This window comes from Erigeron canadensis, chromosome 8, assembly GCF_010389155.1.
Source record: "Erigeron canadensis isolate Cc75 chromosome 8, C_canadensis_v1, whole genome shotgun sequence".
Taxonomy (NCBI): Eukaryota; Viridiplantae; Streptophyta; class Magnoliopsida; order Asterales; family Asteraceae; genus Erigeron; species Erigeron canadensis.
Window position 1 is genome coordinate 4,820,563 of NC_057768.1, and position 22,576 is coordinate 4,843,138.

Consider the following 22,576-nt stretch of genomic DNA (forward strand, 5'->3'; position numbering starts at 1 on the left):
GCGGATCATCCGCCATACCATCCTCCATCCGCTGTCCTCGACTTCACTTTTACCGAGCCTTCGTTTGAACTTCTCGAGTTCTGAAACTCGTAAATTAGTCTTATTATACCATTATAAGAACATTTAATTTGTCATATCTTGAATTATAACATTTTGATTTTCGACGAAAATTTGCATTATTTTTCTAAGTACTCAAATTTTTCCAACTTGTGCAATACTATATTACATGATGTCTAAAAGAGTTTGGGGCGTTATAATAATGTATTGTTTTAAGAAATTTGATGGTACTATATCTGTAATATTTTTTATGTGTTCAAATACTGGTGATTGAATTGAGAAAGAGTGATAACTAAATTTTACATCGTATATATCCTTTTAATTTGATGATATATCCGTTCTTCAAACAACTTTAGCCGAAACAAAAGGTAGGAAAATACTTTAAAAGTGTTTTTTCCATAACAGGTTTTGATTTCAGAGTATAGAGAAGTGTTTTCTTAAAACCGGTCTCTATTTGATAAGTTTAGAGAAGTGTTATTATCACAAACTGGTCTTTATGAAAAGATATTGTTTATTGCTTTAAAACCGGTGTCCATTTGAACTTAAAAAGACCTGTTTTTTACTTTAAACTCCTCTTTATACATAGAGACCACTTTTTTTTATTCAAAACGGGTCTCATTAGTTTTTTAAGAAACCAGTTTTATTAAAAAAATTTAAAACACGTTTCTATGAGGGGTGTCTATTTGGATTTTTGTAGTAGTGTATACATCAATTACATTTATATCAATCTAGAACATGTCCCCAACATCATTAGACCGCCGTAACAACAACCGCCACATTGCGCGGGTACCGTGCTAGTAATAATATTGTTTATTAGGTGAAACTCGTCCGTTATACCGGTTTTTTCTGTTTTATAACATACTTTATCGTAATTGACATACATTAAAATTAAAAATATTAGAAAGTAAATAGTTATATATAATAAAAAAAAGATTTTTATATAGATCAAAAAGAGAGAAAGAGTCATGATTCTAAAAGATGATCTAACTCTCCCAAACCCTACCAATAATATTCCGGCAATTGATTTTACCCTTCAATTGGGGAGCGGTTTGTTAGCCATAGGAAGCTAGTGAACTTTAACTCAATCACAAAAAGCGAGGGGAAATACTTGTTGAATGTGGATATAGATATAGAGGTGCAAGAATCAATTAACCGATTTCGGTTATTAAAATAACCAGTTTCAATATTTTTTGAAAGTAACAACCGGTTATGGTTAACTTGTACCTGTTAATAACCGGTTTCTAGGTTTTAAAACTGTAACCTATCTAACCGATTTCGATTAATACCGGTTAACCTATTCGGGTTTTTTTAACCGCCCATTATAATATTGAGAAAGTGGTGAACAATGGGGAAAAACAATCATTTCTGACAAGTCTGAGCGACGAACCCATATTCCAAAAAAACCCATATTTCAACTAAACATCATTTTCTAAAAACAAAACAAAATTCATTATCCTAAATCTCAAAAACAACCAATAATTGATACTGGATTTGATGAAAGAAACATCAATCTATATATAGTATAGATATATTGAAAGCTTACGAAATCATCTGATAGTAAGATCTTTTCGGTTATATATTAATGTATGTATATAATATGATTGATATATATATATACACATACATATAATATGTATATAATATGCGATTCACCGGTTAATCGGTTATTATTTGGAATAAATAACAGGTAAATAGTCGGTTTTGCTTGTGAAAAGAGTAATCACTTATTAACCGACGGTTTCTGATAACCTATACTCTGTTTTTACTACGGTTACTAACCGGTTTTGATTACCGGTTACAAATTTAGTCGGTTCGGTTAATCGGTTTTTTCTTGCACCTCTATATAGATATTGTATTTTTCTTATTAGTCTATATACATATTTTGTTTTATGGGTGGAGAGCTTTAAAAGTCTATATACATATTTTTGTATTAATATATACACTAGTACGTATATATAGATTATATATATATATATATATTTTGTTCAGTTTTTATTTTGATCTCATCATGTGCATGCGACTAAATATCTCTAAAAATAATATAAATGAAATAAGATAAGGAGAAAGGTTAGGTAACACCTATCTTAGGTAAAGCAGTAGAATTATGTAATATATAAGGGGGGTTATGTAAAATTCAGGCGGAGGGAGGGGGGGTTTATGTATGTTTATCAAATTTAAAGGTTTAATCTGTAACTTTTTTTAATGTGTCAATACCTAAACTTAGGTCAAATCTGCAGTACGGATCATTTTCTCATAAGATATTCCATATTAGGACATAAATGTGAACTAGATTTTTTTTGTTACTAATTTTTTTTTTTTTTTTTTTTGTGAGGATCACAGCAACAGTCCTTTTGTTTCATTTTTATGTTATAATGATAGAAGTCGACTTTTTATTTTATTTATTAATATTTTATAGTAAATTTAATGATAGTGGAAGTCACAGTCGAATTGAATTATAATTATAATAATAGAACCATAATAGAGAGAAATAGGAAATCAAATGGAAAAAGACTGTTAATGAACGTCGGGAGGCTATTGTCATCACATACCCAACTCCAATCACGGATCTTTCCATTTCATGTGATCTTCATGTGACACTCTTGTTTATTATACTCCTATATGTCACTAGTTATGGTAGATTTAATGAACTTTATTTTATCTAAATAATAATGAAAATTTAATTTAATTAGTACGAGTATTAATTAATTAAATTTTGACAATTATCGTTTTTTATGTGAATCATAAATATATTTTAGGAAAATTAAGTTCATTAAATACAAAACACTAGTTAGCAAATCTCAATCTTTTGTATTAGTTAATGCATACTACTAACTTAATTACTGTTAAAATTAAAATAACATCTATAACTACAAACACCTACTCTATAGAACGTACACCTATATTGAATGTTTCCTATTTATATTTATATATTTATATATATAGTTATAGTTATATACCATGAGCTTAATTACATTTTTTTTTATAAGAATGTTTCTAAAATTTTATTTCAGCTCATCATTTTCAGGTAATCGAATATGTGCTACACAGAATGAGATAGGAAAAAAAACACACACACACATGCATTGTCTTAATTACTTATAGCTAAGTTGCTTTTACAAACCTTTATGAGTATTTATTGACCGAGCAAACACTTTGACCTGGTCCATATTGTTGATCTCACGGAGCATTATATACCACTGATCTTGTGCTGCTCCACTAACACAAACACCTTTATTGACCTAAGACAATATTTCATATGATATCATTTGGATATGATCACACACATATCGTTGCTTCATGCATCCATGTTTAGCATATATACATTCAAACTAAACTTCCCAAATTTGATATGTATTACTAGTAATTGGTAATTAGTAATGATTAATAATAATAATAATAACGTCTAAAAACTAGACAAACAACTTTATACAAAGTAGCAAAAAGAAACCTTTTTGAAGATATGTTAAATAAATAATTACTATTGAGTCTTAATATATAGTATTAATTTCATGATGACAAATCTGATAAGAAACATTTATAAATTTTTAGGCTTTTGTAATCTGATATGAGTCGGACTAAGCTGAGTCATATGAAATACGTTAAGAGCCATATATTCGCTCTAACGATTGCACTATAGCTAGCTACGGGGCTTAACATATATATTTGTATGTTTTTGTTTGTGTTTGTGTTACAATCAAAATACGGCCCTAGCTCAAACACACGAGAGCTGAGTCACAAATTGAAACACGTAATCATATGAGCAAATGGGAACATATCGTTGTTAGATACAGTTTCTGTTGGGTGTACCTACAATTCAGACCAATTCCATCAAGTGAAATGGGATAATTCATATATGCAGGGTGTTGTGACTGTTTCCTTTTGAAGTTTTCTTTAAATGGGACCAATCCTGTCTCATAAAGTTAATTTGCCCACCATTATAAACTTCCCTTTTACCATAAAATCACAAGAAGTTATTGACGTTTTATTTTTCAATTCGGTTCTAATTATTCATTACGTACCCAAATGTTGTACGTACTTTCATATTTTTCAAAATCCAGGAAATACAAATGAGTTTTTGCCAATAGATCGATCAGTTTGGTACTTGAACATCCAAGATATCCAAAAATATTTACTCAACAGATTGTACATATATTCAATGAGAATGTTTAATTAATTTGGCCTAGCTAATTATGCAAACTTGCATCTAATTAATTTTATATGATGATGAAAACCAAATGTGTCCGAATGCATATATATAAGTATAGATACTTATTAAGTACAAACATATATAGATAAGTTAGAGACTAGCTGTTGTTATTGCGGCTATAACCACTTTAACATATGCAATGCACGTTATTATACGTATATATTATGGGATATATGATAGAAATAGAATTAATTGGCACTTGGCATTGCATGGGATTGGGATGGACTGACTGGCTTAATTAGTGGGGATATATGGATGATCAGTAGCTAGCTAGCTAGCGTTATCTGTGTTAACGGCCATGGAGATAAATTTAAAAGAATGCAGCCATTTCTGGTAGCCCTACTTGCCTACCTAGCTAGCTGCCGCGATTCCTCTAAAATATAAATATAAATACATATATTTCTACACATGTTTTAGTTACCGTGGACAAATGCAATGTGACAAAATAATTATGAAAGTTCACACCAAAAAGTGTGAACTTTTATTTCTACACATTCTTTAGTGTGGAGAAATTTTCATACACTTTTAATTAAATATATTTCTGCACACTAAAAAGCGTGACAAAATTTTCAATTTGTTCATATTCACCTAAAAGTGTGAACAAATGAAATATGATTTGTAGTGACAGATCCTTCACTGTTTACTCATTTATATCTATTCTTGCATAGAAAGTTCATTAATTAAGTACAATGCACAAAATAATGTATATAAAAATTATGATACTAGCTAGCTAAATTTATAAAACGTTCTGGCTAGCTAATCCATATATAGTTTACTAATTCAAACGTTCTGGCTGGTCAATTACAATTGGCGCGCTGCTTCTAACAACACTTGTCTAATAAAGAAAAATGATACTCCGTACGTAATCACTATAAGCTAAAATCTAACACACATATAACTAGAGCAATATATATAGGTTACTTTCTTTTTTAATTTCTTCGCTAAACCAAGAATAAATAGTTTAACTATTGATCTTGACTGCAAAAATGTACACCTAATTAATTCACAATGATATTTTTTCTAATTAGTGTACAACCATCACATTACCTAAATGTTGTCAACATGTATGAAATGGGACAAGTAATTTTAGTATGATCTTGGCATTCTCTCATTTTTAGTCGGATTCTCCTTGTAAACTTCCAATCTTGTCGAATTCCTAGCATTGTCAGTTAATCAATCCTTCTAGCTAGTAGGTCAACTATATATATATACATGCATATATATATATAATATGAGTATATAAAATACATATGTGAATGGATATAATGGAAATTAGCATACAAGAAAGCAACGTTTGCATGAAAGTACGTAGTAGATATGCTAACAAATCTCGGTAAATCAGAATGAAAGTGATAGTGAATAATTAAAGAAAAACAAATTGAATAAATACCCCCCAATGAAAACGCCAACAGGCTAGGATTTGTTCTCAAATTGGTACCAAATTCACACTCACCGAATGTTAATTTGTACTCGATCTCCTTAAAATCTTATTGAAGCTGATTAGGCTGTTCGGGAGGACAACTTTGTAGCAGCCCACGTCGACAGTCTTCATAAGTCATCGTAGGAGGAGGAGGAGGGCAAGCAATTAGTGGATCATGACCCCAACTAGTCGTTGTACTTTCCGTGGAAGAACTAATACAATTGCTTCTATTGATAAGGTTATCCAAACCCCCTACTAACCCATCAAAGTGCTCCAACTGTGTGGTGTTGTTATAGACAAATTCATTAATTCCAAATGAGTAATTATTATTGTTGAAGTCTTGAAAGTGATTAATACCGTCCCCGTTTTCAAAGTAGGGTGTGTTTGGCAACTGTGGATGGTATGGAGTAGTCGATATAGGTTTGTTGTTGTCGACGTTTGGATCAAACAGTTGGGGTTGGTTCTCAAAAGGGTATTGATTGATAAAAGTGGGATCTTGGTTGTTTTTGATATGAATAAGTTCTTGATGATTAGGGTTTGGGAGTATTAATGGGAATTCTGTAGGCCAATAAGATTGATAAAAGTTCATGCTCATACATAAAGATGGTTCCTTTAAATCTTCAAGAACTTCCCTTTTCATTTCTGCTTGCTTCATTTGGCCACCACCTCTCTTCGACGATTGTTGATCTTTACGCTGTTTTCCCATGAGTTTTTTCTTTAGCCTTGTGTTCCAATAGTTCTTGATATCGTTATCAGTTCTTCCCGGTAATTGTGCAGCTATTATAGACCACCTTTAACACAAACAACTTAATCAGCATATATATTCTAGACATATCAATAATATGAAACTTTATTCACAAAGGTGAAACAAGAACAGTTAAATGTATAATACCGGCTACCGATACTGAGATAGAGGGTGCAAATGATATGGTCTTCTTCTTCAGAGAAAGAACCATGCTTGATGTTTGGGCGAAGATAGTTTAACCATCGAAGACGGCAACTCTTTCCACATCTTTTAAGGCCTAATTATCAAGTAATCATCAAAACTATCAACTATATAGTATATATTGATTGCCTTATAGTTAAGTTGGTTTAGATTATAATTAGCTAGCTAGCTTTTGTATCAAACATAAATAAGAAAACAAGAATCTCTTATGAAAACTTAATAGATTATAATTAGCTAGCTTGTATAAAAAACATAAATAAGAAAACAAGAATCTCTTATGAAAACTTAATAAAAACAAGATTGATGATTAGATCACCTTAATTCTTTGTATGTGATTTTATGTAGTAAATTAAGATTAAACAAAGATTTAATTACCGATTTTATGAGGTAAGGCGATCCAGTTTCCTCCGGTGCCATGTTCTTCGATATAAGACTTAAGTTTGGCATCTTCTTCAGGTGACCATGGTCCTCTTTTGACATTGGCTTTATCACAACAAGGAGCTCTTCCCATTGTAATTATTATTATTATTATTATTATTATTAGGGTTCTATCTTGATGCTTCTTCTTTGATATCAAGTGGAGTTGTTGGTGTTTGGTTTTATCTCTTTATTCTCATCTACCCATATATGGCTTTTGGGTAAATGATGATGATGATATTAATATATACACAAAATGACCAAATGGATATAGATAGATATATAATGATAGATATATAGAGAGAGAAGTAGTAGCTAGAGAAGAAACATGGGGATTAAAGAGAATGATCACTGGATTTTCAAAAGGTAAACTTGGAAAAAGAGGCAAAAATATACCTTTAATGAAATATTAATTTAATTAACATTAAGTTAATTAAAATATTAAGAGTAATAGAATAAGGAGGCAACCCCGCAATGTCACAACTGTTAGCACTAGGTATTTTCTCATTTGTCTTTCTCCCAACTCCAGAATCTCTGTGTCATTTCATTATTTTTATATTTATAACGAAAATTACAAAAATCGTCCATGTAGTTATATCATAGCTATAGACGTCCGGTTACAATTAATCCCTACGTCCCACTAGATGTGTCATATTTTGAGTTTTTAAAGTCTTCCTTTATAAAATTTGCCCTTAAATATTTTGATTTGTGTTATATAATACTTGATGAATTAAACACCAATATAAAATACATTGGAAATATAATCATTTCATATAACTTTAATAAAATATTATAAAACACAAACCACAAAAACTTTAAAAATTTAAAATAGGAGACATTTATTGGGACGAAAAGAGTACAAATTAGTGGGATCGGTCATCACAAAAAGAAATCAACATGACAATATAAAATAATAAAGCAAACAAGAAATAACGAATGACACACAATGATTCAGCTCAATAAGGAGAACGTTAAAGTTAATATTTTCTTGTGTATCAAGACTTAAATTATATATTTAAAACAGAAAAAAGTTTTATCCATAAAACACTACTTCAAATGTTTATCCTAAAAACGACAATGCTTATAATCTAGATAGATACGTTAGCGTACATGATCAAGAAATATTTGACATAAGCAGAAGAAAATATCAATATCAAAGTAAAAGATAGAACCATTAATCTTCTAGAAAATCCTAAAATCAAAATTAAATTATTAAAGTATTAATGTACGACAAACTCAAGTGTCATCACTATTACAAAAAGGGTCCCTGTTGTTGTAACTTCAAGGTGATTTCAATCAAATAAAACATAAGTTACGGCCACCAAGCCTTCGTCACCAAAACGCGGTATAAGTTAATAAAAGTTAGATTATTTAAGTTTCTATTGTAAATTAAAGAAGTTAAAAGTGAATGGTTATAACGTCATTTGGGTGACTAATTAAAAACAAGTCGGTAAAACAGAATTGAATATGTATATATTTGAATTCATATTTTGTAAGTTCGATGTAATTGGAGATTTGAATTGCTCAAAGTTTAATCAAGACAAAATTAGTGACATATGAATATATCTAAAGCTATCCAAATTAGCTTTAGCAAAACGGGCATTGCAAGTATTACATTAAACCTTTGTGACATTTGCAAATGACAATAATTAAAAGACAAGATGATAAATATTGAAAGAAAAAAATAATTCAACGGGAGAATTGCGTGAGAATTCAAGTTATTCATATTTGAAATTGATTAGGAGCGAGTTTTTTTGGTAATTAATTTTTTAACCTTTTGTTCTTGTATTTTTTTATTTAATATGAATAACTTCCGAAGTAATCTTGGTTCGATATTATATATGTATACCAACTAAAAAGTTTAGTTCAAGCTAATGTAGCTAACATTTAAATTTATGCCAGGGATAGAACCAAAATCTAAACGTAATTATAAATAGCGGCCGACTCTTTCTATAATGCTAACTGTAATTACTATATTTTAATACGGGGTTTGTTAAATACAGCTTTTAGGGCTGTGTTTAAGGTGCATATATTGTTTGTACATTTACCATTAAAATCAAGGACAGACTTTTAATATGGAAGGTACAAGTTTTTTTTATGCACGTTAAATACAGCCTTAGGGCTGTATTTAACATTTCGCTTTTAATATAATAAACAGAAATAATAAAAAGAGAGTTTTAAACTACTAAAACTATCTACCTACAACTAATTGAAAGTTTATGTGGATTTAATCGAGATGTTAGTATAAATTGACATAGGAAGTTATTCTAAGCAAATACTCCAGTTCTTAGTTCCCTATTAGTTCCACCCCTGATTATATATGGTATTTAACACATGCATTTAAAGTTAAATAAATTATTAAATGGAAAATTATCAACAAGAAAGAGAGTGAATACATAACTTTTACAATTTGTTTAAAATAACTTTGTAAAAAAGGAGAGTATTTATGTGAAGTTGAAGAATTGTCACGATATAAATCTTTGATGGGATCCATTCGTGGAGACTCAACTTTGACAGGCTCTCCCTGCCTGCATCAATATATGTTAAATCGCAATATGGATATACATTTTTCTCGTTGAATGTTGTCAGTCGTGTTGCAATTTTCTAAATTAAAGGTTCTTTTCTCTACTGGATTGCAATTTTTTATTTTTAAATTATCTGTTTCTTTTTCAATTTATTATTTCTATTAGTAGTATGTTGTTTACTAAATAGTTATGAAATAAAATAAATGGATGTACAGGTGACACGTGTTGCAGCTGCAGTGATGGTAACGACATCGGTATAATGGTGATGAGTGGCGACGACTGATGGTGATAGTGGTGCAGACGTTGGCGAGTGGTGTAGGTAATTGATTTAATGATAATTAATTCTAATTTAATTTGATGTATAGATTTTTTATTAAGTAAAAACCAAGTTACATCTGAATAATGGGTAAGCGAGCAACAAGTTGCGCCCCTATCCCTTTTTGAATTGAAAGACCTATTCTACTGAATACAAATCCTTAGTTCCTCGGGCTTTCTGAGTCTTTGTGGACCACCTTCTGCACCCGCTCTTATTAAAACCAAACCGCCTCAAGGGTAGGGATCCAAATGTGTCGAAGACAAACGGAATGAATACATGCTAGATTATTAATGTAAAAATAGTTACTTTAAAGATTGACATAGGAGTCTTGCAATGAAGGCTTTGTTTTCGAGAGACGATTTTTAACATTAATTCGTTATTGTGCTTATGAGCGGACGAGTTAATGGGTTTTTCCCCAATTGTGGTACTAATGGGCTTTGGCTTTGTCCGGTTACCCCGGACAAAGTGAAGACAACCTTTTAATTTTGTAAAACCATCGAGCAACATGTATTGTGCTTATGTAATTTTAATGTTTATTCATCGGTCACATGTGTTTCCCTAGTATAAGTATATTATTTAAAAGTAATATAGCTATCTGCATACATAATCGTAGTAAATGACTAAATGGACTAGGATTCTCCTCTTTGATGGATTATCCAAGGAAGGCAACATTTTAAATTTATGTATGCGATTTTTTTTTTAACAACAACAATCTTATTAACAAAAAATAGAAGAATAACTATAATTTCATAACTTGAATTTACTGAGAACTCGGTTGGTAATCCAATTACGGAGTTTCAGTATCTAGTTATATACCACTTACAATTACAGGCAATTACGGAGTACATACACTTCAAAAAAAACGAAGTACATACCAAACTCCCCACCACTTCACACTACTCATTGATCAATATATATTCAGACAATAGTGCTCAGATCCGTTTATTGGACGGGTAGTCTCATGATATATAAATCTTATAATAATTTTGAAACAAAAAGTGTATGATCAATATCACAACTTAATGAATACAAAAGTTAAAGAAGAAACATATGAATATTAACTCCATATAGATATTGATTTCAGTTTATCTATTTTTTTTCAATTTTAGTTATTTAATTAAAAGAAACAAAAAGTGTATTACCAATATTTAAGTCTCGCAATGAAGGCTTAAATATTGTACAAATGACCAATATTTAAGTCTTGCAATGAAGGCAACATGCATTTTAATTTTGTAAAACCATCGAGCGACATGTATTGTGCGAATGTAATTTTAATGTTTATTCATCGGTCACATGTGTTTCCCTAGGATAAGTATTATTTAAAAGTCATATATCTAGCTGCATACATAACCTTAGTAAATGACTATAATGGATTAGGATTCTCCTCTTTGATGGATTATCCAAGGAAGGCAACATTTTAAATTTGTGTATGCGATTTTTTTTTTTTCCTAAACAACAATCTTATTAACCAAAAAAACAGACTAGCAAGAATAACTATAATTTCGTAACCACGGGTCCACGGTGTTAAACTTGGATTTATCGAGAACTCGGTTGGTAATCCAATTACGGAGTATCCAGTTACAACACTTATAGTTACAGGCAATTACGAAGTACATACCAAACTCCCCACTACTACTTCACGCTAATCCTTGATCTGTATATATTCAGACATTTTCAGGCATATCTTTTTTGTGTGTATCCTACTGGGCGCAGTGGGGGTACCACATGGGGGCAAAAGGTCAAATACCCGCTTCAAAATTTAGATTTTGTCATGTATTTTTAAATTTTTCATTGATTTTTAAAAATTTCTTATAGGTTTTTGATATTTTTACCCTTTTATGTTTATTTCTTATGAATCTTTTAATTTTGTCCACTTTGAAATTCTTTTTTCTGATACCGCTTCTGTTTCAAAGTATTTAAAAATTCACAAATAATATGGAAAATCTATTCTCATACGTTTTTGTACATACCTACAAAGAGAGACTGTTCAAAATTACCTTTTTGACTATGCAATATATGCATCTGCCGCTGAGGACCTTTTGAGTTTACTCAGTAAACGCATTATCACATAAAAAGCAGACTAAAATTCTAAAAAGGAAGCAATGATGCATTACAGTTTGATAATATTAATCATATACAAATAGTTTTCTTTGACAAACTGTCATTTCATATTTATGCTTCAATCTTTGTGTAATTCTTCACATATTCATACGACTTTAGTTAGAAATTAAATATTATTTGTAAGTTTGAGTGGAAAATATTACTAATTAATATATGCTCGACAATCGTTATCATAACTTGATTGTTTTGTTTCTTATGAACATTTTATATAGTGTGACAAGAGTCTTCATGACAGTGTCAATGGGTTGAAATTTGGTTTGCCATCAGGGTCAATCATATATTCATATCTTATTATTTGTTCTCAAGGTATTACTTTCTCTTAGTGCCTATTTAAAAGTAGCCCACCTTACACACATTTTTTGGACAAGGCATTTGACTTAATAAAAGCATAAACAAGAAAATCAAACCAAAGACTTGTGTTATTAAAGTGGATAAAACATAACTTAATTATTAGATTATAGTTTTTAGATCTAATTATTGTTTTTAGAATATTTATTTTGACATTAGTCCCATATTGATTAGTTGCAAGTACAAAGGATTAATACTATGTATCTATAGGAATGTAGTCAAACACAAATATTGACATTAAATTTCCAAAAAAAGGTACAATTTGGTCTCATAAGATCAAAAAAGTTGTGCAACATTTGATAACTAGTCAATTTTTTCAACAATGACAAAAGAGGAAAAAAGGAAATCATTGACTCATACAAGTATACCAACGTAATTTTGAATTGAATTTGCAAGATAATCAGTTTAAGCTTTGAATAACGCGAAAGAATAGATTTCCTCTGTTTTCAGGTAGGAATTATTGTATAATGTATATGCAAATTTGAAATATGCATTTGTAGAATGGAGCAGTTTCTTTGTGTCTAGCAGTCTAGCTTAGGCCCGTAATGTAATGGCCCATTGGGCCAGTTTGTCTATCTTTTACGGTAATCTAATGGGTAATACACTACATACGCTTCATTTATGATAGTTTGTAGAATTTAAGTTTCTAACTAGGTGATCGATGTCGTTGAACCGATCAAAAATAAAACTAAATACCACTAATTAGCTAGGGCAAGTAGAGTATCATATCCACAGGGAATCAAGGGAAAGTGTTGAAGAATTTTACAAAATTCTTTAAACTAGACATGAAACTTAAAACCGATTGATTGATTAATTTGATTAAAAACTAAATTTGATCATAAACTTAACAATTACTTTAGTTAAATAAAAGGGATCATTCTCATGCTTCAAATTATGTTTTCAAAAGTATAACCTAACTTATGTTCGTTAGAAATCACATAGACATGATTCGTTATAAGTTTGGATTGAATGAATGTTAAGAACTAAATTAATCAGTTGTGATGATTCACGATAACGAAAACCGGGGTTTCTATTCATTAACAAGATTACAAGTTCATAAGAGATTCTTCCAATAATAATTGATTAACAAGAAATTGAAATCAAAAGATAGATGGAATTCATTCAAGGTTATAAACTAGTAATCATTCAAACAATACAAACAACATTAGATGTTAAAAGACTAATGAGAAATTAAACATCTAATCCAACATGAACATAAGAAAAGTTGAATACAATTGTCTTACATAATTGTTCACATGAGAATGATCAAAAGAGAATTAGCCTAAAATCTTCATCATTGATAATATCATTGATTCTTCAATTAGGGCTTGAATCTCCATGAAAATATGAATTGATGATGAAATTGGGGTGTTGTGTGTGTTAGGAAACTGCCTAGGGATGAAAAAATATGAAGTGTAACCTCCCAAAGTCGTCCATGAGGGGATATAAACTGAAAATTAGAATATAACCACCAAATTCGGATTTGTATACAGATATAGCCGTCCCAGACTACCTCCTGGCCGTCTAAGACTGCCCTCCAGAAATGGCACTTTTCCAGATTTTTGTCTTGACACTTCTTGACTTGATTCTTGACTTTGCTTGACTTCTTAATGATCCATTTAACTTCAATTTGTCACCAAAGACCTGAAACACTTAAACAAACATAAAAACGCCCTAATCGTCTATTAACATTCACAAAACATGTCCGTTTTCGTATCTTAAAGTAGTACGGATTAGGCGTTTATCACATTCCCCAACTTAACTCTTTTTCGTCCCGAAAAAGACATTCATCATGTGACAAGTCAATTTACAATCCCATAATATATCCTATCACCAAAGAAACACCATATAAGAATTATATCGATTATATATATTTGTAAAACTCAATCTTCAAGCAACCTTCAAAGTACACTTGGGCGAAACTAAGTAATGCAAACCAAACCACATAATACAACCAACTCAGAAGACTTACAACTATCAAAAGATTTACGACTAGCAAATAGAAATATATAAATGTGCAATTAAACCTAATAAACCTCAAATTCGCCACAATACATGCATCACACTCTCACAATGTGCACTCGCCTCGGGTTCATATTTGAGTGAATTAGCAAAAGATATGCCAATATATATATATGAAGCTTTCAGCTCATTATTGCATACTAAAAGTCATAAGCTAGTACACAAATCGAATCAAGACCTCCTAACTCAAACTATTTCTTCGGTATTCATACAAGATTGATGGAAATATGGAATGAAACACGGTAATGATTCTCAATTGAGCGATTTACTAGAATGATTTTTGGAACATTTCACTTTTGGTTCTTTTGAATCAACTTACATGGATAATTGAATTGGATTTTACTTATGACCATATACTTTGACTTTTCAACCGGATTTTTCAATTTGACTTTGATTTGTTCTTTCTTTCGATTCATCATCATAAACAACACAACTTTGAACTATTAACTGATTTCATGACGAAGTGAAGTGAACTATGGGGTGATTTGTATGATCGTTTTATGATTTTAAGCACATAATTCAAGCTAGAGGTCTCGACACGGTAAGTATACTAGTTCTAACCTAATGTACAATAATGGTTCACACAATATGATAATCACGATCACAAGAAACAATGCTACGCTAACAATCTAAATCAATCGTCGACGAGGCGTTTTTTCTCTCATGAAATTGAAGGATATAACGGATACATAAGTGTGATACATGCATTGCGACTCACAATTGGCATATTACCCTTATTTGCACATTTCTATGTTTTTACTTGCTAGCAACTCTATCAAGCGGCTCATAAGTCAATCATATCATGCAACTAGCCTACACCACCTAGCCCCACTTACATGTACTCATCCAATCACAAGAAAACCTCATTTCACAAACATATATAATTAATATAACTCAAACATTTTGTCTCTTTGATTCAATTCCATATTACAAGAAAGTAAATCAACATCTAAACTAGAAACATAAATGAAATTAACTAGAAATTAAATCTACCTACGAATTGAAAATGCCAAAAATATAAAACAAACACAGAAAAGCACATAGTCACACAAGAGAAATAAAAAAAAATGGATAGAATGTACCAATCACTGGCGTGGACCCTGAGGTGGTCCAAAGATCGACTCCATCAAACTCCGATACAAAGACTGACCATCAAATGAATCATGAGCAGCAGTAGAAGAAGAAGCTGCAGAAGATGATGCTGGGGGATCACTTGGACCAGTCTCCATCCGTCCTACACAAGACTGCTGTGGTAACCACTCAGAATCGTGTCTCTGAGGATAAGCGGGATGTTTCTCCTCCTCATAATCTCCTATGGTCTGAAAGTTATAAACTGGAGGAGTCTCGATGAAAGGAAGTCCCGCAATGTGATCCTCGTGAGGACGAACGGCTTCCGTATACTGGAATCTTCTCCTGATCTCCAACTCATGAGCATATGCCATTTCTTCGCTCATAATCTATCTGCTCTTGTCGCCTAATTCTTGCTTCTTCAGCTTGTTGAACAGCCAAATCCCACATACTCTTCTCAAAAGAAGTCCATCGATGGTAGTCACCAGGCCGCTTAATCCCAACACTCGGCCTATTTCTCCCTATACCTGCATCTAACACACCACCACATATCCTTGGTGGTTCTTCCTCATTCCCCACATTATCACCACTAGGCTCACCATGCTCGTCAACATCCATAGGCCCCACAAGCTCCAATTGCGCCTCAACCTCCTCTAAAGTTAATCCATCCTTAGGAGCTATCAAACGCCCCATTGACTTCAAATCCTTTAAAATCCTACATTGAGGCCGATCCTCCAAAGCCCACTCAGTTCCATTCAACAATTTCTTCATGGAAACAACAACTTGATTGACCGGAATTGTGGGTGAATCAATTGTGGGTGAATCAATTGTAGCGGCTTTATGACTCAAAATTAGGCGAGTAATGAGCCTTGGATAAGGAATGATCAATTTAACCTTCTTATTGCGACCCTCCCAAATATTTGTCATGATAATGTGTCTAAGTGACAAATTCAACTTTCCCGTTACCAAAGCATACAATACTACAACTTCTTGTAGCCTTATTGAACCCTTGTCACTACTTCTTGGACAAATATTCCAACTAATAATACTCAAGATCAAACGAGGTAACGGTTTCAACCTAGCATGACTCAAGTTCTTGTTTACATTCAAAGCATCTCGAGGATAGGTGAACAACTCGGCTATCATCTCTACTAAGTTCATATCCGGAGATACCCCATTTAATACATCATCAGACACAAAATCGAATGACTTTTTCAACTTAGGACCTAAATCAAACTTAACTATTTTATCCAAAGTTTCAAAAGACATTGTAACATTTTTACCATCCACCTTACCAACTAACTTGGTGGTCTCGGGAGGTTTCTTACCGTCAATCTTTTTCAACGTACCCAACCATTCCATAATACCTTCTAAATTCACTTCGGGATCATCATTATTATTCCATACTAAGACATTTTTCCAACCAATATTTTCAAAAGCTTCAATGAACCCAAAACCCCTAAAATCTTTCAACAAAACTTTTCTTTCACCCAACAATTGTTTTTTCATATTTTCAGCCGTACCCATTTTATCTTTAAACAATTCACATTGCCATTTATAAGGTAAAGAAGATAAGGGCTTACTACACGGCCATTCGGGCTTTTCTTGTTGTTGTTGAACTTCCATTGCTTGTTCTTGAGTTGTGTCATCTTCTTCATCATAATTAACCATCTTTCTCCTCCTTTTTTGTTGAGGTTGATTTGAAGAAGTGGGCTCGGTTGATTTGGCTAGAGTTTTCATCAACTTTCCTCCTGTTTTTGTCATCCTGTCAAGAAAAATAACAAAAAGTTACAAACTTTAATCATGATTAATAATTATAAAAAAAAAAAAAAAAAATTCTTCAAATTTTCGTTTCTTGACTCACTTGAATCTAAAAATATAAGTCGAGATTGAACAAACAAAGGTAAGGGTTTTGTAGCTCTCGAAAAATTATGCACTTTTGACTCAAGAATGGTTTGATTTGGTTTAGAATTGAAGAAGATATGGTGTTTAGAAGAATTAGGGTTTATGAAGAATTAATTGGAGAAGAAAAGAAGATAAAAAAAATCGAATGAGAGGGAGAGAATGGATCGGTCACGTTTTTAGTGGCTGTAATTAAAATTTTTCAATTTTCAAATTTAATAAACTAATACATAAAACAAAAAATATTAAAGTTTAAAAAAAAATATTATTATTCATAAATTAGTCGTCCCTGTGGTCACCGTTCATCTGTTCCCCAAACAAATCCAACCAATCATGTCACCCCTGCTTTGACTTGCCATCACGTCAGCCTGCCACCATCCAGACGATCCGACCCAGTTTCGAACATAGCCCGACCCGGCATCTTGGATGATCCGACCCAAACACGCCCAGTCAACCAAACCCCCACACCGTCCCTGTTCTTTTTTGGTCCACTGCTGTTTCAGACGCCGCCAGCCACCATCCCAGATGGTGGCTTGGACTTTGGGTTTTTACCGTCTGACAACCGTAAGAAAGTGATCTTGGGCGTCTAATGGCCGTTTTGTGTTTCGGAACTATTGGTGGGGCCGTCTTGGACGTTACTTGACCGTCTGAAACGCTTACTGGTTCCATGGGTCGTCTGTACGCATACAGCCACCATCTGGGATGGTGGCTTGGATCTTGAGGTTCCCCCGTCTATAGGCCGTAAAACAGGGGTAACAAGCGTCTGGTGCCGTTCATCGTTTCAGAGCAATTCAAGGGCCCGTCTGGGACTGTACCTCCACCGTGCAAGACGCCAAAACTGAATTATTATTTTTTTTATTATTTTATTTTATTTTATTTTATTTTTTAAGTACAGCCACTAACTTTTTATTTTTTGTTTTTGTTTTGTTTTGTTATTATACCTTAGAAACAAACTTGAATTTTAAAATCAAACAAACACAAAACTTTTTCGCTTTAATAATAAAACAACTTAATTTTGCAATTATATATCTAATTGAACTCCATTCCCCAACTTAAAGGTACGTTGTCTACAATGTACACTTCAAATTAGAGATAAGTTATTTAGCTCGACTAATTGCAAAAACAGTCTCATTCTCACCCAACCGACCTTCCCCAACTTAATTCTCAAGCATGAATGCCGAGAATTATCTAACGTGTGTAACTATGCGATAAAACACAAAAAACTAAATAAAATGCACGAAAGCAAAAACATACCGAAATTGAAGATAGAAAATACAAACAAACAACGGGTTGCCTCCCGTTTAGCGCTAAGTTTATTGTCCTCAGCCCGACATTACCTCAAACGATTTAAGCAACTTCATAAGATGGTGGACTTGAGATGAAGTTCACCATTTCCTTTGTCGCTCCATTGATGTCGGTTGCATCCAAATACGGCTTCAAACGATGTCCGTTGACCATTTGCTTTACCCCATCTTTCGGGTCTTCAATTTCAACTTCACCAAACTTTCCAACTCTTGTAATCGCATACGGACCCATCCATTTGCTTTTGAGTTTTCCCGGAAAGAATTTCAATCTTGAATTGTAAATCCAAACTTTTTGGCCAACTTCAAACACCTTTTTCTTCAATTTAGCATCATGAACCGCTTTCATCTTGTCTTTGTATGTAGATGCGCATTCATATGCCTCATTTCTCAATTCTTCCAATTCGCACAATTGCAACTTTCTTTCTTTGCCTGGATTCTCAAAATCCATGTTAACGGCCTTAACGGCCCACAAAGCCCTATGTGCAAGCTCAATTGGAAGATGACAACCCTTTCCATAAACCAACCGATATGGTGTGGTTCCAATAGGCGTTTTAAAATCGGTACGATAGGCCCATAAAGCATCATTGAGTTTGGTAGACCAATCTTTTCTATCGGGCCTAACCGTCTTTTGCAAAATTTCTTTAATTTGCCTATTGGAAACCTCAACTTGACCACTCGTTTGTGGGTGGTAAGGAGTAGCAATTCGGTGGTTTACGCCATACCGTTTGAGAAGCTTGCCAAACTGAAAAATTTTAAAATGAGATCCCCCATCACTTATGATGACACAAGGAATTCCAAATCTTGAGAAAATGTTACTTTGAACAAACTTGCAAACAATGATATGATCATTGGTTTTAGTGGCAATGGCTTCTACCCATTTGGAAACATAATCTACGGCCATTAAAATGTAGTAATTACCAAAGGAATTAGGGAAGGGACCCATAAAATCAATGCCCCAAACATCAAAAATATTAACAACTAAAATTGGTTGCATGGGCATTTCGTTCCTCTTGGTTATACTACTTAGTTGTTGACACCTAACACACTTTTTAACAAATTCAACGGCATCTTTAAAGATACTAGGCCAAAACAAACCACACATTAAAACCTTATAACCTGTCTTTTGGCTGCTGAAATAACCTCCACATGCAAATGAATGTGCATGAGTCAACACCTCTTGAATCTCTTCTTTCAGAACACATCTTCTCACCAATTGATCAGGGCCAACTTTGAACAAATCTGGCTCGTCCCAAATGTATTGCTTTGCTTGTGCCAAGAATTGTTGCTTCTTTCTCTTATGCCAATGTTTCGGTATCTTACCTGCAGACAATTAGCATAAGAGAAAGGTTGGTGTTCCAGTTCGGTGAGGAGTTGTGAATCCGCTTCTCACAGATCGGGGTGGATGTTGTTGTTGAGGTTGGTTTTGGGGTTGGAAATTTTGTTCAAGGTTAGGTTCTTGTTGGGTTCCGGTTGGTTGAATAATTGGTGGTATATTTCCAGGATTACTCATGTTTGCACGGTGAAGTACTCGGTTTCTCCTAGCTATTTTCTCAATTTCTGGATCAAACAACAAAGGTGATTTCTTCTTTGAATACCTCGTATGCATAAACAACCTGTAACCTACACAAATAACACACCTAGCGTAATTCGGAAATACAAAAATGCAAAGAAAATAAATAAACTACTAACAAAACTAAACTAATTCTTTTTGTATTTTCTGAAAATTTTAACAAATTGAAAGCAACTTTAACACTTTGCACACCGATTCCCCGGCAGCGGCGCCAAAATTTGATCGATGTCGTTGAACCGATCAAAAATAAAACTAAATACCACTAATTAGCTAGGGCAAGTAGAGTATCATATCCACAGGGAATCAAGGGAAAGTGTTGAAGAATTTTACAAAATTCTTTAAACTAGACATGAAACTTAAAACCGATTGATTGATTAATTTGATTAAAAACTAAATTTGATCATAAACTTAACAATTACTTCAATTAAATAAAAGGGATCATTCTCATGCTTCAAATTATGTTTTCAAAAGTATAACCTAACTTATGTTCGTTGGAAATCACATAGACATGATTCGTTATAAGTTTGGATTGAATGAATGTTAAGAACTAAATTAATCGGTTGTGATGATTCACGATAACGAAAACCGGGGAATTGACACAACTAGATTTTCTATTCATTAACAAGATTACAAGTTCATAAGATATTCTTCCAATAATAATTGATTAACAAGAAATTAAAATCAAAAGATAGATGGAATTCATTCAAGGTTATAAACTAATAATCATTCAAACAATCCAAACAACATTAGATGTTAAAAGACTAATGAGAAATTAAACCTAATCCAACATGAACATAAGAAAAGTTGAATACAATTGTCTTACATAATTGTTCACATGAGAATGATCAAAAGAGAATTAGCCTAAAATCTTCATCATTGATAATATCATTGATTTTTCAATTAGGGCTTGAATCTCCATGAAAATATGAATTGATGATGAAATTGGGGTGTTGTGTGTGTTAGGAAACTGCCTAGGGATGAAAAAATATGAAGTGTAACCTCCCAAAGTCGTCCATGAGGGGATATAAACTGAAAATTAGAATATAACCACCAAATTCGGATTTGTATATAGATATAGCCGTCCCAGACTGCCTCCTGGCCGTCTGAGACTGCCCTCCAGAAATGGCACTTTCCAGATTTTTGTCTTGACACTTCTTGACTTTGCTTGACTTCTTAATGATCCATTTAACTTTAATTTGTCACCAAAGACCTGAAACACTTAAACAAACATAAAAACGCCTTAATCGTCTATTAACATTCACAAAACATGTCTGTTTTTGTATCTTAAAGTAGTACGGATCAGGCGTTTATCACTAGGTCAAATTAAAAGTTTGACACAAGATGAAAGTTTGTTGTTGGACCTTGTTTTATGTGTCGTATATCTTCTCACGAACACAAGGCAAAGCTAGAATTGGGGATCAACTTCATAATTGAATCAAATAAATTAAATAAAAGACAAGTACCAAACAATAACAAAATTTTAGCAAGACCGATTTTGTTCACTGGGATGCATCAAGAATTTAGAAGTATGTTTGATGGTTATTCATTTTATGTTTTATGCATGATATAGTTTCTTGGTTAATTTCTTGATTGAGTGGAGCTAATTGTATATTTGTATAATATATTTGGATTTGAGAGATGAAATTTATATAAGAAATTCGGATAGTTGTACATGGCCAAAGCTTATTATCGCAAAGTAAAGAAAGATTTTAATCATTTTATTAATATAGCCAAAGCTTAAATCAATAGGGCCACCCTGTTACAAACTTTACAAATAATTCTCCAAGGGGGGGGGAACAAGTTATACATGAAAGTAAGAAACGGAAAGATCACATATACCAAGCAATTCACCATCTAAGTGAAGCAATAGACCATCTTTTTCGCTCTGATATCTTTCTTAAATGAAATTAAGTGATAGACAAATTCTCACTCTGAAGTCGTTATGGGTCCATTTCGAATAGCACCAGACCAATCCATATATTGTAATACACAATTACACGTACATTGTACACACAATTTAGCATTGTACCAAAACTCCCAAGTTTATGTCCACCTTTAGTAACTAACAAGTACACGTATATGTGTACATCTACAAAGGTATTTTCGGAAGTCTTGTCATCCTAGCTAGGTATTCGGATAGTTTAAAACTAGAAATAAACTATATAATCATTAAAAAGAAGTATCGTAAAACATTTGAATATCCCTATGCGATATTGAACATTTGACTCATTCGATAAATTTCATTTCTATCTCAATTGACATCAATGTAATGTATTCACCTTTTTCAAAAGCTGAAACTCAAACATTCGAATATCCCTAAGCGACACTTGTTTAAGCAAGTATTATCGCTTAA

The 22,576-nt window shown here is 32.5% G+C and overlaps 1 protein-coding gene across 1 annotated transcript; it reads right to left on the reverse strand.

Moving 5' to 3' along the window:
* Positions 1 to 5,496: 5,496 nt before the first annotated feature.
* Positions 5,497 to 7,283, reverse strand: LOC122579827 (transcription factor RAX3). The gene is made up of 3 exons (XM_043752062.1): positions 7,006 to 7,283; positions 6,577 to 6,706; positions 5,497 to 6,475 (listed from the first exon to the last, which is right to left on the reverse strand). Exons 1-3 carry the CDS (start codon positions 7,139 to 7,141, stop codon positions 5,752 to 5,754), a joined length of 990 nt encoding a protein of 329 aa, XP_043607997.1. The 5' UTR covers positions 7,142 to 7,283; the 3' UTR covers positions 5,497 to 5,751.
* Between the last annotated feature and the right edge of the window lie 15,293 nt (positions 7,284 to 22,576).

Coding starts and splice junctions, on each gene's coding strand:
- LOC122579827 (XM_043752062.1), bottom strand. CDS start 7,141: ATGGGAAGAGCTCCTTGTTGTGATAAAGCCAATGTCAAAAGAGGACCA. Junction 6,707..7,005: donor CGCCTTACCTCATAAAATCG/GTAATTAAATCT, acceptor CTTGATAATTAG/GCCTTAAAAGATGTGGAAAG. Junction 6,476..6,576: donor TATCTCAGTATCGGTAGCCG/GTATTATACATT, acceptor TTTGTGTTAAAG/GTGGTCTATAATAGCTGCAC.